This window comes from Excalfactoria chinensis, chromosome Z (genome assembly GCF_039878825.1).
Source record: "Excalfactoria chinensis isolate bCotChi1 chromosome Z, bCotChi1.hap2, whole genome shotgun sequence".
NCBI lineage: Eukaryota > Metazoa > Chordata > Aves > Galliformes > Phasianidae > Excalfactoria > Excalfactoria chinensis.
This window is the reverse complement of record NC_092857.1, coordinates 7083216-7099655: the sequence shown is the minus strand read 5'-3', so window position 1 is coordinate 7099655 and position 16440 is coordinate 7083216. Positions and strand designations below refer to the sequence as shown.

General features: G+C 45.7%; 1 protein-coding gene across 1 annotated transcript in view; it reads left to right on the top strand.

Annotated features, from left to right (window-relative positions):
* NOL6 (nucleolar protein 6) overlaps positions 1 to 16091 on the top strand; it is a 33930-nt gene extending 17839 nt beyond the window's left edge. Inside the window, exons 24-26 of the mRNA XM_072359280.1 lie at positions 3825 to 4022; positions 14334 to 14435; positions 15667 to 16091. Coding sequence (XP_072215381.1) covers positions 3825 to 4022; positions 14334 to 14435; positions 15667 to 15816 — 450 coding nt within the window. The 3' untranslated portion in view covers positions 15817 to 16091. The remainder of the gene's footprint in view (positions 1 to 3824; positions 4023 to 14333; positions 14436 to 15666) is intronic.
* The last annotated feature ends 349 nt before the right edge of the window (positions 16092 to 16440 follow it).

Below are 16440 nucleotides of genomic sequence, written 5' to 3'. Positions count from 1 at the left end.
AAGCTTGTGCTAGTATCTTTCTGTTCCTTGCATTGTTACTTACTGCTGAAGGAAACAAACCTACTGGCTCCTAATGCCTTTTTGAAGGATGAATTTACCTGCAGCACTCCCTGTGCTTTAGAAAATGGATGTGTGAGTGATGTTAGCAAGGGAAGAAAAGAGGTTTTGGACTTGCTGGTAAGTGGACGTATCCACTGTAGTGTTTTCTGTTGCTGATGCTGGTTGCTCAGTGTCTGGCCATAATAGTGATAATTTGGGCTTCAGGCTTATTTTTTACTGTTTAGGATGTCAGCAGAGTGTTCTGAACCCTGGTGTTCGTAGGATCTGCTTTTGGCCGCCGAGGTTGAGTTGCTAGTTCCTGAGGAGAGATGAAGGGAAAAAAGACATCTTTTGAGGGGCTGAGCTTGGGAGTAATTAGGGTCATTTTCTGGCTCGTGCTGCTGCCATGGTAAAATCACCAAATCACACTATGAGATGAGGTTAGTTGCTTTTTATCTTAAGGTGCTTGGTTGGGAAGATCAGTAATCTGCAAACTGGCTTCTTGGAGTGAATCAGATGACAAAACCCAGAAAGCTTCCTCGGTCTTCATCTGTGAGCTTGTCTGCAGGGGAGTGACCTGAAAGCATGGGCAAATATATGAAGTATTTGATATATGGGCATCACTATTCAGGCAGCATTTGAAGCATAATGCTTCATGCCTAGTTTAACTGCTGAGGATAACAAGAGGCATCTTCTGTGCCTGTGAGTCAGTGGTGCTATTGTTGATGGAGGGAGCTGCAGCTGTTTCACCTCCCTTTGTTAGATCCTCTGTAGCTGCCACCTCTTCTGCTCCAGAATGAGAGTCTGGTCTGTGGTAAGTTGAGCTGCAGCCATAGTCTGAAGGAGGAAATAAATTGTTCATTAGATAAAAAACAACCAAACCAAAAAAACGAGCACAAACTTTGGTCTTCTACTCATGACATTTGGGTAGCATTTAGTAGAATTCACCCTGTGCCACGCACAGTTGTGTTGGGACAAAACGCAGTGATGGTGGGAGCACAGAGGTTGGTGCCTTGGCTTCTGGCGGACCTGACTGTGCACAGCAGCTCTGCTCTAACTGATGATATTTAATCCAGCCTTTCTTACCTTGAAGCTTTTTGTATTCTCTGATTGTCTGCTTGATGTTTGTGTGCTGAACTAGTCACATCTACATGGCTGGAGGAAGGAATACCTCTGAGACTACCTTGGCACAGCTGTGTAACTTTGACTTGTGTGCTCGTCTGTCTGAGCCCAGGGTGGTGGGGTTTTGCTAGTACACTTTAAGCAGGCTTTATTATAGTTTGAGCACAGGAGAAAGGCTGTATGTATTTTATCCCTATGTGCTTTCTCACTGATTTTTTTTTTTTTTTTTTTTTTGTTTAGGTTGAAACATCCATTACTCAAATGGGTGTGGAGGATTAAGTTACATTTATTTCTTCATTGAGAAGAGATAACATCAGTCTTGGAGAGGAGCTTGTCTTGGTGTTCTAAGTTTTAGACAGTGGAAGTTGAGAGGGCTTGGAGAGCTGTACTTTGAGAGTAGATCTAAGAGATACTGGGTTTAGAATGGCTGTTCTTCTGGTTGGGCAGTGAAAAATGGATTTGCTGATACTGTTTTCACTTCTGCTTTGTCTTTTGCTAGAATTTCACTGGGGTGAAATTTACCTGAGGTGGGAGCATTGTCTGTTACAGAGCTGTAACAGGAATTCATTTATTTTTTCCTGAACTCATTGCTTTGTTTTGTGAGTGCCCGTAGGGCAGCTGAAAATAGCAGATTCACTCAGGTAGTTTTGTGTATGATGGAGCAAAGCAGTGTTGCTGTTGGGATGAGTTTCCCTTTTAAAGCTTCATTTGTTTGGAGGCTGGGAAGTGACTTTGGAAAAGGCTTCATGAACATTTCCTCAGTGCTCTCTGGGTCCCGTCTGTCCTGGCCACCCACTGCTTGTCAGGAGCCTTTGGCTCAGCACAGGTAAGGAATGGAATCAACCCAGAGTTAAGGAGGAGATATCACTGCAGCTGCTGGTCTGGTACAGAACTCTTACTTGGGTGCCAGCTTTTTGCAGTTGACCTTACATTACAACTATATTGTGCTGAGATGAGGCTGAGTTGCCTGAGTTGAGGGCCTGGCCTTTCTCAGGACTTCAGGCTTGATGTCTGAACCCAGCTGTGGGGAGGAGTATGGAAGGACTTGGCTGTGCGAGAAATTGCCTGGTGTGACACAATCACAGCATAGATGTGAGACCAAAACTATGTGTTTGAGATGGGTTCACAGGGCTCTGGTTCCTGAAACAACCTGTTGACTGACCGTAGCATTCTCCCAAACCCTCGACTTGGTCTCCTCAGACCTTAAACCCATTTCCTTCCTCTTAGCCACTGCAGTGACATTCCTCCTCATCTCTCTGGTTTGCACCACTGTCCTCCCAGGCCTATCATGTTCCCTGGGGATAAACTTGGGATAGTGTTTCCAGGGCTGCTAATCTGTTTGTAAGCAAAGCATGAGCCTGAGGCAGGGGGAAAAAACTTTCCACAGCAATTTGGAGTTTCTTCTTAAATGTGTAATGGAGTGCTTCAAGGCTTTCCAATTTTATTTGTATTTTATTTTTTGCCCCTTATGTTTGGGTCACTTGAGGATTTGCCAGTTCTCATGTGGATGCAGAAATGGGTTTGCGAGCTCTGCTTCTTTGCTCTCACAAGAATACGGTAAAGCTGTGGACTTGGAGTTGGAGAGCAGCTCTTGCTGGGCCACCATTGAGATTTGATGTTGGTCAGTGTTCTTAATTTGTGTTCCCCGGCCTGGCTACAAGCCAGCTCGTGCTGAGTGTTGTCACTTGGCTCTGTACGTGTCCCCGCATCACTTGTATGAAAATGTACAGATAATTTTAGGATTCCCATTTTAATGCAGCTGTATATAGAATGCCAGAGCCCTACTGTCCAAATATTTGTGTCTGGAATTGCACTCTTCCATTAGCAGGGCTTGTTCTCATCCTCTCTTTGCTTGCTGAAAGATGCTACTGCCCTTTGGGGCAATGCCTGTTGGGCAGATGGGGCTGTCCTATTAGATGGCTCTTTGTGTCCTCTGGAGTTTAGCTTGGCTTCTGCTAACTTCTCAGTTTCTTTCTCTTGTTCTGGGACTCTGCATTCAATGTGTCACCTTGTTTAGCTTGCTGAATTTCCCACCCCACTGTTGTGCTTTCATGTGATCTTCCTGGAGACTCTGATCAGAACTGGAGAGGACCTGCTTGGTCTTCTGGAAAGTTCTTCTCTGGGGACTGTCCTGAGGATACTGGTCACCTTTTTCTGCAGATCTGGGAGATTAGTGGGGTAGAAGATGTAGCCCTTCTGTCTAGATGTCTGGTGCGGGCAGGGAGCAACTCCCTTGTTAAAGTATTTAGCTTTCTGGACAGCTGGAGTGCAGGAGTAACACGAAACCTTCCCAGTGCATTTTTCTGGTCCAGGAAACATGCAGCCAGTATACGAGAGGAGGGCTGTAGGTGATACTGCCTTTCTCTGGACTGTGTCTTGATTACAGCATTCACACGGGGTGTAGGGGAGTGAAGGTCACATCCTTCTGGTGTAAGCAGAGCTCATGCTGGGACAGGGATGTGTTTCAGTTTGGGCTGGAGCTCCATGTCATTCCACCACAGACATGTTTTCTGGTGGATGTTTTGGCAAACTTCTGACATGCTCTCACAAAAGTTCAGCTTTGATTTCACTGCTTTCTATGGAGAAGAGCTTGACAAATCTCTCTCATTGCTCCTGCTTGCTTGTGTCCTCTATTAAGTGGCACCGGTCTTTTTTCCCTGCAGATTGTCTTCCGCCCTCCTTTGGACCTTTATGATGTCCTCATCCACTTGAAATCAAATCAGATTCCTCGACATCTGGAGAGTGTGGACCGGCCAGTGAAGTCATTTTCCCGGGGAGTGGTAAAGAACAGTGCTGCAGCAAGGATCCTCTTTCCCGTGGTGGATTATGACCCTGTACAGTGCTACCTCCAGGACCTGAGAGTAAGTATAGCCCTTTGGGAAGGTACATGGGCTGTCTGTTTATGGGAGAGCTGTGTTTTGTGATTTAGGGCATTAGTTGCCTGCCATTGCAGGTGAAGCTAGATTAGATCAGACATTAGGAGGAAATTCTTTACACAGAGGTTGGTGAGGTGGTGGCACAGGCTGCACAGGGAAGCTGCAGATGCCCCATCCCTGGTGGTGTTCAGGGCTGGGTTGGGTGGGGCTTTGGAAAACCTGGTCTAGTGAAAGGCGTCACTAGCCATGGTGACTTTGAGGTCCCTTCCAACGAATATAATTTCACATATCTTTGTATTTTGCATGTGATGGTTACTCTTTATATACTCTGGAATCAGTTCTTCAGTAGAAAACCTGTTGAGCGTACTACTCATTCCTTAGAAATATGAGCATTGCTGCAATGAGAATGACCTCAGATGTAAGGCATCTGGAGCTTTTTTGAAGAATATGACATTTCAGTGCATAAGTATCTTTTAAGCCGTTTCTTTCCATTCAATTAATTGACTCTTCCTGACTTACTGCTCCAGCTGGAGTGAGTTGCAGGCAGAATTACCCATGTTTTCTGGGGTGATGTACAAGGCAGTGTCTGCCACAGATAACCATGGTGTGGTAACAGTAGGCCTACTGCTGTAGGTTGCATGGTTGCATGAGCCATAGAGGGTGAATACTTGTCACAGGTTCATAGAATCATAAAATCACCAAGGTTGGAAAAGACCTAAAAGATCATCCAGTCCAACCATTCACCTATCACCAATAGCTCCCACTAAACCATGTCCCTCAACACAACATCCAGTCTTTCCTTGAACACCCCCAGGGTCGGTGACTCCACCACCTCCCTGGGCAGCAGGCCTTGCTGTATGCGTGATGGCAGAGGAAGATGGTGATAGGAGTAAACTGAAAACACTTATGTCCAAAAGTAATCAACCCAGTGCTTTTCCACCACATGGCCATAACAGGTGTGCAAGATGCTGAGTGACAGTGGTGATCTCCAAGCCAGAGCTCTGCAGATGTGCAGCCTATGGCTTTTTGGCATTTCCCTTTTTTGCTTTCAGTAGCTGAATTCAGTGTGTAGATAGGTGAGGCTATGATGCCCTGTTTTCAAACGCTGTCTAAGGCTTTCAACTGCTGTTGTCTCCTATGATGGTGTTGTATGAGAACACAAGGACTGTAAGCTGTGTCTGGGAGGAAGGTGCTGCAAAGGTCTCCAGTCTTGTTTCCCACTGCAAGCAGATTGAGTTTTGACATTAGAGAAGCCTAATCCTGCTAAGTGCTGATTATCTCCAGGTCTGGAAATTTCCCACTCCCCTGATCCTTTGTTCCAATATTTAGTCACCAGTATTCTGAATATTTGCTTCTTAGTATCTAATTACAATTTCCATCATTGCAGTGCACGTTGCTTCCTGAAACCCAGTGCAGCATCTGGGGGTGGCTTTTTGCAAGGCAAAACTAGGTCTGTCGGCCCTGGGGACTTGAGCTGTGCTCTTGTAGCTCCTGGCAGGTGTGAGGGTTTACTGGGGCCCTTGCCCCTCTCCCAACTAACATGCTGGGAGGGCTTTGTCTGCCTTCCCATGTGCTTTGCTAGCCTGAAGGTTCTGTATCAGTTTCTCTCCAAGCTCATGTCAGGGCAGGAGATGTGCCCACAGAAGAAAACAGATTTTGGGTACTCTTCTAATCTTTCTGTGCCTGCAGCGTTCAGCATTTACTTGTCCCCGGGCTGCCTAATGCTGCACAGCCACTGCATGTTTCACTGCTGCTGCTACCAGGCTTGATGGTGACAGCAGCTGCAAAAGAGATGGCAGGAAGGGCCTGCAGGTCAAAACAGGGAACTGCAGAGCTGCTTTGTTTTAAACTCCTGTTGAAGTTCTAAAATGCTGAGCCCTTCTCATGCAGCCTCCCTCTTCACCTTAAATCAGATAGCTTAGGAGGTTGCCAGAGGAAGCTGGAGATTTCTTTGTGGGTTTCCACACTCTAAGCACAACCTCATTACCTCCCAATCTATCTGTCAACCATATTGTGTACTGATTTCCACCCTGTCCATGTAAGTATGTTTTGGCTTCGCTAGAACTGTCAGTGTGCATGCTCAGTCATCCACTGCAGGTTGAGGCTGTCTGTGAGGAGGGAAAGGACAGGAGTGTAATCAAGGTATCTTTGAGTTGAGGGAAGCATCCTGATTGTCCCTTAATGTCCCTGCAAGTGGCACTGCTTTTTTAAGTGGAATGATTAGAGGAGAGAGGTAGGTGGTCTCCTGCCTACAAGAAAGAAGGTGGTTGGGAAGCTCAGATTGCAGAGACCATTGCGGGATTTCTAAGGGTCCAGGATATACAAGAAGAGGAAAAAATATTTTGTGCAGCACCTCTGAAATGGAGCATAAAGCCCAGGGACTGGGAGCTGTTTGTTATTTCACTCTCTACTGATGTCTGGATCTGAGGAGTATCAGTCCAGGCTCCACTCTTTTATTCTCCAGATAATTAGTTTCCTCTACCACCATGAAACTTGGACAACAAGGCATGAATCTGGGTAGGTGAAGTTTCTTAAGCCTGAAATCTGCCTCCGTCCCACACTTGAAGGATTAGAGCTGAGTGGAGTCTTTCAGCAGCTGCCAAGGTGAACAAGGCCAGAGCTACTGCATAGAGACTTCAGAGAGGTCAGGGCTAAGTGACTTTTATGGAAACCTGGCAAGAGGTTGATTTCTTACTTGAAGAGGAATTGGAGGCTACTGGCAAAGCTGATGGGGAAAGCAGGCTCCCTGAGGAGGTTTTTAATAGGCTTGCAGCAAATCTGGCTTTACAAGGAAACTTTTGTCAGGAAGCTCATCAGGGCGCGTAACAGTGTACAGTACTCTTCTGTGCTTCCAGTCAACCCGATGTCTTCAAGGAGGTGTCAGCAATGGCTCCAGAAAGTGAAAAGTGCAGAAGAAATTTCCTTGGAAAGCTGTTTTAATTATCCTGTTTAAAAACAAAACAAAACTATTTGATCCAGCCAAATATGGCATCCAAACAGCGGATTTTTACTGCCTTTTATTGCCTATGCAGGTAGTAACAGGCTTGGAGTAGGGTTTGGTTTTGATTACAAATTATAGCTGGCCCTAATATACTGACATCCCAGTGAGGAAACATGGATAAAAGCCATGGTTATGTTGCATCACTGGAAGAAGGGTTACATTCCCAAAGAGGAACATGCATCTCGTGTTCTTTAGCTTGAGACTGTTTGGGAGGAGCAGAGCAGGAACTGGTTACTGATTTCCCAGAAGACCAATCTGTGTTTCCCTGTGGCCATTTTATTGGAGGTATCCTGCAATACCAGTTCGCTTTGCTCCCGGAGCGTCCAGGTCAGCAGCAGGCAGACTGGATCAGGCTGATGAATATCTCTATCTGGACAAGCTGGTGTTTTTTCTGGAAAAATCAAAGGTAGCAGCTGCACATGAAGGAGTTGCTGTTGGGCACCTTTGCTCTCAGATTATTCAGTCGTGCTTACCTGTGTCAGAGTGCTGATTTTGCGCTGCACGGACACCATCAGCGGATGGGGAGCTGTTGGTAGACGCTACCCTGTCAGAAGTCATCCATCCCCATGTCTCAGGGTGCTAATGTTGCTTGGAAGCAAGGCCTTTGTCGTAGCTTTGTGTTGTTCCTTGTGTTTTTCCTTCCCCATTTATTACTGCTCAAAGCAGTGTTAAGCTCCTCCTTGTCTATGAGGCTGGGAGCCCTTGGGCTGGTGTGAATGCAGCAAGACTCAGATGGTGGAAAGGACTGTGAGAACAGCTCAGTGACAGCCATGAATCCTTACAAGGGACTTTGGTTGAAAGGGCGTTTGGACACAGAAGTGGCTGGCTTTGACTCAGAGTAATTTGCTTTGCCTTAATAGCACAAACCACAGAATTGAGCAACGGGGTTTAGTAGTGTCTGACAGTGTAGCTGTAGTGGTTTTATAACAACAAAGGGAGATATTTGCCATGCAGCAATTCTATGGGATTGTGTGCTCTTTTATGAGTGGAAAAGAAACAGCTGTCCTTTTCAGAGTGCCACGTGAAATGGTTTCTAGATGCCCGGACATGTTAAGCTGAAAGGGGCAAGGAGCAGGCAGCACCTTTCTCCAGTAACCAGGAGACCCATGCTTCCTCTCTAACTTTGTGTCCTGTTTTTCTCAGATCAGAGGGGTAGGCTAAGGAGGAGTGCTCTGGAGCTGGAGGGTTGCTGCATGCCTTTCCTAAGCAGTATTAGAGGAAGAAATAAAAGGAGGGGAGGCCTTAAAACCTGACTGCTTCAATTTGTCCTTCTTCAAGGAGATGTGCTACAGGAGTTGGTCTGATCAAGTTGCACTCATGCCTGAGAGACTGAGTAAAGACCAAAGGCCAGTTGTGGCATTCAGACAGCGAATGCTTAAATTCCAAGACAGATGTAATGGAAAAGGTGATCTGTCCTGGGAGCTGGTCCAGATGAGAAGACTCTGCAGACATGGTTTTGAAGGAAAGCAGGAGTCAAACATCCCACAAAGAGGGCTTCCCTGGAACCTTGACCTGTAACCAGACTCCCAGTTGCCTACCGTCCTGAGAACTTTAGTGATCAAACAGCTGGTCATGGCCTGACAGGGGTTTTCAAGCAAAACAATTACGTTTTTAAGCAACTCAGCCGAGGTTTCCCCCATTGTGGCTGGCGGTTTGTGTCATGGCTGCTGTCAAACAGAGCTGTGGACTGCCTCTGTATCTGCTGCATTTGCTGGGAGTGTGGCATAGGAAGGATCAGTCAGCACAGCTCTTGCTCAAGGTCCTCTGTTCTTAAAGAGAAAATCTTTCTGCCTGCACCCAGTGAGTCTGTGGATGCAGTTATCGAGTCTGCATGCTTTTGGGACCTCACAAAGCCCAAAGACTCCTACTGTCCCACAAAGAGCAGCTCTGTTATCAAAGGGAAAGCTGGAAGCTGTCTGAGCCCTGTCAGTCTCTGTACCTGCAATGGGTGTTTAAGGAATTGTTTGTCTTCTTTCTACCAGGTCATTGGTCTTACGAGATCAGTGGATATGAAGCACTCTTTCATTGAGACTTAGCTGCACCTGCCTATCAAAGAGCTCATGGCAAAGGAGCTGCCCATCTTGTACAGAAGAGTTTTTTTTTTTTGCACGGATAAGCAGGAGTATATTTCCTGCTTTGCAGTAAACATCCTTTCCTCTAAGGCAATGTTTTGCACTTCTTACGTCTTCAGACAAGACCTGTTTGGAAGACTTACAGTTCTTTCCTTTATTCCTCCCACAGTGTAGGAATGTGTATCTTGCTAGTGCTTGTTAGGAATGAATTAACGATGTTAGAAGTTCTGCATTGCATACAGTGTAGCAGCTGTGATTATGGGATGTAGCTGGAACCAGTGAAATCATTTCAGGTCAGACTACTCCCTTACTATTTTGATGGACAAGCACGACTTCTCCCATAGTGTCTTTCAGAAGAGGCAAAGGCAAAATTAAAAAGCTCTGTTGGCTTTTACGGCATGGAGTAAATCCTTGTGTTTGAATATCTGCCCTCAAAGGGCAGAAATGACAGGAAATTCTCTGCTCTTGCAGCTGCAAAGCAGCTATCTGACCCTTACCACAGTGCATACAGTCAGGAGCTTGTGCACATGAGTATGCAGATGTGTGCTGATGCATCTGCTCCTGCTGAGATCAGGAGGTAGCTCTGCTCGCATTTCTGTCTTGGTAATGCTTTACTTCATCCCTTGGAAAAAACTGAAGGCTTCTGTCTCATGGGTCATTGGACAAGGTGTATTTACTGATGGAACCAGGAGATCATAGCTGTAGGGTTGCTTTTCTCTTTTTCTTTGCTTTTATTTTTCTTTGTGGTGGTTCATTTTCCCCTCCCTTCCTACCATACTTGTTTTCCACTAGCAGGATTCTCATGTGGTTCTGGTGAGCCAGCAGGAGGTAGAACAGTTTGGATGGACTGAATAAACCAAGAACTTATAAGTGTTAACCACGTGCGTGGTTGTTTGCTGGAAGTAAGTAACTTTTAGTAGATTTATACTGTCAGGCATCTGATTGAGAGCACTTAAAATGTCCTGAGCACTAAGCAAATGTTGATGGATATGTTTGCTTTCAGAACTGTCTTGCACCAACAAGAACTGCCAGACCCATTTCTGAGGTCTCCCCAGACAGTTCTTTCTGTAACAGATGTGGTGCACTGAGAGCCCCGTTTCCTGGTTTAAGTGGGAACAGTGGAAAAAATCAGTGGATAAATGATTAGCTGGAAAAAAAAACAAACCAACAAACCACGCTCAGCTCTAAATGACAGTAATGTAGTTGCTTAAGTAGTGTAAGTTCCTAACTCATTGTAAAGTCCACGCTTCAGCCTGAAAGGCTAAATTCAGTAATCCCATTTTTTGGGGGGCTGTTGTTTTACTCACCATATTTCTTTGTCTCTTCAGTCCTTCCACCAAGGTAACTCCCTGCACAATGCAGGGAGTTTAGTCTTTTAGGCTTGCCCTTTCCTGGGTGGTAAAGCTCCTTCTTACCTCCGCAAGCAGGAAACTGGCTGTAGGGTTTGGTGGTAGGGATCGTTATGAGTAGGGCCGTTAAAACTGAATGCTGACCAAAGGTAGAACAGCTTGAGAGGGAACCATGCGTTTAGATGTGTTCACTACCATTTTCTGGTTGTTGATTTTATTTGTATTTTATTTTGTTTTTTGTATATGAACTTCCCCTTGAGAAAGGTGCCTGGCAGCACAATCAAGCCCAGTGGCCCTGGGCACAAGAGCATGGGAAGTGGAAAAGGAGCAAACTCTGTTTGCTTTTATTCCTCAAGCCTGTGAACTAACAGCAACGTGTTGACTGACACACCAGATCTTAATTCTGCAGTTTTCCAAGAGTTGAATTGCATCTCTGCAGTCTGATGAGGATGGTCTGAAGTGCTTTCTTGTGGACAGTTCTGGGAGCAGCAGATGTGCAGGAGCTTGCTTTTGGCTGGGGTTTAGAACTGGGTGCTGTTGTTCTAATGTCCTCTGCTCCCTCTTGTTTATCTAAAAGGTGCAGAGCATCAGGCAGAGCAACGGTTTTACCAGGAAATGAGTTGAGCCTGGGAGGGTTCCCTTCCTGTAAATGCTCCTGGCTTCTGTCCAGCAAGATATGCTTGTAAAAATATCTTTCTCATAGGGAGCAATGTGTGACACTTGAGACCTTACACAGTAGATGAATGGGTCTTTTTCAGGTTCTCGCATGCTCTGGTCACCTTGGATGAGGAAACCTGCATGATGGCAGTCAGCCTGCTCGGTGATTTGCCCTTTGCTGTGCTTTCCTTCCCTCTTGCCATTTGCTTTTTGCCATAACTAGGAGATTGCCAGCTAGGAAAGGAGTTTTCAGACTGGGCTGTGAGCAGTGCCCATTAGTCTCAAGTGAGAAACACCAGGTTTGCCTCATTGTCAATGTATTTATAGACAGCGGTTTTTCCAGCTGGTTTGGTCAGTTAATGCTCTGACCAGCCTTGCTTCCATGAAAATCCCATGGAGTGGGATGAGCTGGCAGCTCTGTAGACCATCCCAGCCTGCTGACCTAATCATGTTGCCCTCTTTGTGCTACTTCAAGTCCAAACTCATAAATCTGTCTATGAAGGTTGCAGACATCACTGCACCTCTCTGCTAATTGGCTCCTCACACTTAAAATGCCACCCCACCCCTTGGGATCAGTGGTAATACCAACTCAATCCACCTCTTACTGCCATTCTGCCATGTCCATTAAAGTTGCCTACCAAATGTGCCTTTATTGATTTTTATTTTTATTTTTATTTATTATTATTTTTCTTTTTTTTCCCCAAGCACACCTGTATGAAAATATCATACATGATGCCAGCAAATATAATCATTTGTAAGGGCATGACAGCAGTGTAGCTGGGGAAGCTAAAGGGATACGATTGCTATGATCCTGTTGATCACCAGGAGAAGAGGTTCAACGCAGCAAAGTGCAAGATTTATATACTTGGGTCAGAGGAATCCCAGACATATATACAGACAGGAAGGAGCAGTCCTTGAGAGTAGCCCTGCAGAAAAGAACCTGGGGGTCCTGGTGGATGAAAAACTGAACGTGAGTCAGCAGTGTGCTCTTACAGCTTGGAAAGCAAATGGTATCCTGGGCTTCATCAGAAAAGTGGTTGCAAGCAGGGAGAGGCTCTTGTGAGGCCCCATCTGGAGTACTGTGTCCAGGTATGGAGCCCCCAATACAAGAAAGACAGAGAGCTGCTGGAGAGGGTCCAGAGGAGGGTCATAAAGATGATCAGAGGGCTGGAGCACCTCCCCTACAAAGCAGACTGAAGGAGCTGGGCTTGTTCAGCCTGGAGAAGAGAAGGCTGTGGGGTGACCTCATTGCATCTTTTCAGTACCTAAAGGGAGCCTACAAACAGGAGGGGAGTCAATTCTTTGAAAAGGTGGATAATAGCAGGACAAGGGGAAATGGTTTTAAGTTGAAGGAGGGAAGATTTAGGTTGGGTGTCAAGGGGAAATTCTTTACTGTGAGAGTGGTGAGGTGCTGAAACAGGCTGCCCAGAGAGGTTGTGGATGCCCCATCCCTGGGGGTGTTTAAGACCAGGTTGGATGAGGCCCTGGGCAACTAGTCTAGTATTACATGTGAGAGTTGGTGACCCTGCTGTGGCGAGGGGCTGGAGATTCATGATCCTTGAGGTTCTTTCCAACCCAAGCCATTCTGTGATACTGTGTGAAAAGTGAAAGAAAGCAGATGGCCTGAATCTCCTGTAGTTAGGTTGCTCCAAAATGAGCAAGGCCAATGCAGAAACATAGCAAGTACTGATGCTGGAGGCCATCTTTGCACAGTGTAAGCCATGGTCTGATGTTAATCTCCACTGAAACGAACAGATAGCAGGAAGCAGCTTCTTGGGTGTTTTGGTCAGCTCTGCTTGGGATATATATCTATAGGTACCAGCATGTTGAGTGCTAAGCTTTTGGGCAGGCCTTTTGAATTTGAAGTTGCTTGTACATGGTTTTGTTTAATTCTGCTGTAATGCTCATCCTCTTAGGAAACACTTCTTTACAGAAAGGTTAGTTAAGTACTGGAATAGGCTCCTCAGGGAGGTGGTTGAATCACCATCCCTGGATGTGTTTAAGAGCCGTTTGGATGTGGTGCTCAGGGATATGATTTAGCAGAGGGTCGTTAGAGTTAGGGTACTATGGTTAGGCTGCGGTTGGACTTGATGATCTTCAAGGTCTTTTCCAGCCTGGGTAATTCTATGATTATATGATTCTCTGCCTCTTTGCAGTGCTAGAGAGAAACAGGGCTGTGGGCTTTGGTTGTCTCTTCTTGCAAGCTCTCCTGTGCTCTCCCACTGAGCACCATCATAGTAGGTTAATCACTGACAAAGCTGCTCAGGCACAGGGGCGAGGAGAGCAGGTTCCTATGGTGCCTCCATTGAACATCTATTGTATTTGAATCATGGAATCATTAAGGTTGGAAAAGACCATCTAGTCCAACCATCTGCCTACCACCAATATTGCGTACTAAACTGTGTAAGTATTACATCTGCCTTTTCTTTAAATGCCTACAGGAGCAGTGACTTCACTACTCCCCTGGACAGCCTGTTCCAGTGCTTAGGCATACATACACAATTCAAACCTCCTCTGGTGCAACTTGAGGCTGTTCTATCTTGTGTTTATTGCTAGTTACACGGGAGACCTCCACCTTGCTACATCTGCAGCTCTCGGGGCTTTGAATTACTTGAGGTTTCTGCTGTTAGATATCCTTTGGGATGCTAGGTGTTGACAGCACAGCTGGGATTTGTCCTGCAGAAGGAGGATTTTTGATACTTTAGTTGCACAGGTTGCAGAACTCGAGATTTTGCCCTTCAGTGATAGGTCCTTGGTTTGTTTGTGGTTTATCTTTGCTACCTTCTAGTGAAACTGTGTGTGTCCGATTTGCCTGCTGGACAGGATCTGCCCCATACCATCTGATGTACTGTGATGACACAGCAGTTGGACCTCAGGTCTGGAAGACTTGGTCGTACCAAATCCAGCTGATAAGGGGACAATGATGGAGAATGTGTTGTTGCCAAAGGGATCCAACTGTTTGGTTCCATTTTCTAAGTGTTCTTGCAGACCTAAGGGAGGTGGTGGCTGTCTGGGACAGCAAGAGATGAGATCTTCATGCAAAACTTGGCGGCTCTGGATATCAAGACAGAGGGAATAGAGGCAGCAGAAGGCATTCGTGATTTGTCTTTATGCTATTTTCTTCCTTGTTAATCCACTGGAAATGTTGTCTGCTTGGTCCTGGATCATGCAGAGGTACTGTGGGCTATCTGACACAACCTCTTTGTTTCCACTTCAGGAAGCCTTCAGTGATCTCGCCTTATTCTTCTATGACAAGCATGGTGGGGAAGTGATTGCAGTTTTGTGGAAACCTTCAAGCTTTCAGCCTCAGCCTTTTAAGGTAAGTGCTTGATTCTGCTAAAGGCATGTTGCCTTCATACCCTGAAAGCTTGAAGGACTTTTTTTCTGCAATTGCTGTCTAATTCTCGTCAGGGAATTCTCATCTCTCAGTCCCAAAGCCCTTTGAGAAACAGAACAAATGCTTCTGTCCCTGCCTTGGGAAGGGTGAAACTGGGCAGGGATGTGGCCACGGCCTCCCTACAGTCAACAGAGTCAAGAGGGGAAATTATGTCCTTGGACAAGCCCTAGCACTGTGATCACTGTCAAAACAGGGCTCGCTGTCTCAAGTGCTCTTCTTCAGTCCCCTTATGGTTGATGGGCAGTGCATTGTTTGCTAAAGCTGTCTGCTGTGTGAAGCACGCTGTCCTGTTCTCATGGTTCTGGGTGTCTCTTAACAGAAACATCTAGTCTACAAGTGGTTAAGGTATCAAATCTAGATTTGAAGTGCTCAAGTCCTGTAAATCTGTGGAGATACATTCCATCCATGCTGCGTGGGTTGGTGATCTCCAAAGGGTAATTAAACTAGGTGTGAGACATGATGAAGTGATTCATGGTGCTTTCTATGAAGGAAAGATGCAAAGAAACTAACTAGTGACTCACAATATGGAGTTGGCAGTCCAGGTTCTTCTGCTGTTAGTCTCTGGGTGATTTATCTCCCCTCTTCATGGCTGGCGGGCATTGGCCATTCAGCCTAGCTGAAGTTGTGAAACCTGGTTGTTCACAGTGGTGAAATAAGAGGAGGAGATGCTGGCATCTGTTGAGTATAGCTTGATTAGACCTGAGGTGTGTTTTTTTTTCATTTTTTCTTCTTTTTCCTCATCCTGGCAGAGCTAGCAACCTCACTGAAGTCGAGGTCTTGACACCCAGCTACAGAGCAGAGCTCAGCCAGTTCTTAATCCTTGGTCATGGTGTGGTGCCTGGCCTTTGGCATTCTCCATCTGTTCTGTTCACACAGACTTCTCCATGTGCCTACATACTCTTTTCCCATCTTCACCATATCTGGCAGTTGTTTCTCTTCTTCCCTTGCAGTCTTTAGGCTGCAGCTCCAAGGGCACTGCATTACCTCTAACATTGAGCAGCGATGGTAACAAGAAGTGGTACAGTGGTGTTGTGGGGTTTGGATATAACAAGGCAGAAGAGTAATTTACATCTGTTATTTTGGGTTTGTAAAGGTTGCGAAGCAGCTCTGAACTGGTGTTGCCATTTGTATGATGTTTGTTTATGCCTTGCAGGTCTCCAATATGAAAGGGCATACCGTGACAACTCTGAACAATGAGCTGGTTTGTGTTCCCAACGTAGAGGCAATTCTGGAGGACTTTGAGGTATTGGGAGAAGGCCTGGTCAAAAGAGTAGAAGCTCGTACAGAGAAATGGACTATCTGAGGCCACTAAGAAGCGTAAGAAGGACCTGTCCTGAAGATTTCGTTCTCTCTGGAACCATTTGATTTTATAAGTCAGTCCCAAGAAAGGCTTTTGGCTTTTTAAATCCCAGAATTGTGTATCTGACTGTATTTATCTTAGTATGCCTTGTCCAGAAAAGTGATGGGACCTTTATTGTTTTTAAGAATGCTATTGTCTTTTTATTTTGAAGAAAATACAAAGATGGAATATGTTTTTGAAAGTGTTCCCTTTCATCACAGGAAAGAGATTGTGTTCATAAGAAAGCATCAAGGCCTGAATTTTCTGTCTGGAGTGAGCAATAGGAAGGCAGCTTCCTCGATCATAGCATCTTCTGTTACTCGAATAGCTAGCAAATCTAAAGAAGATGACACTGGAAACTGAGCAGATTATTCCTTCCTACTCAGCTCTGATGACACTCAACTGGAGTGCTGGGCATCCCAGTAAAAGGGAGATGAAAATGCTGGGGTGGGTCCAGGGAAGGGCAGTGAAGATAATAAAGGAGTTGAAATATCAGTTATACAAGGTAGCTGCAGGAACTGGGACTGTCCAGCCTGGAGAAGAGAGCGCAGGGGGAGCTTACCAATATGTACCTGACAAGGGAGGAAA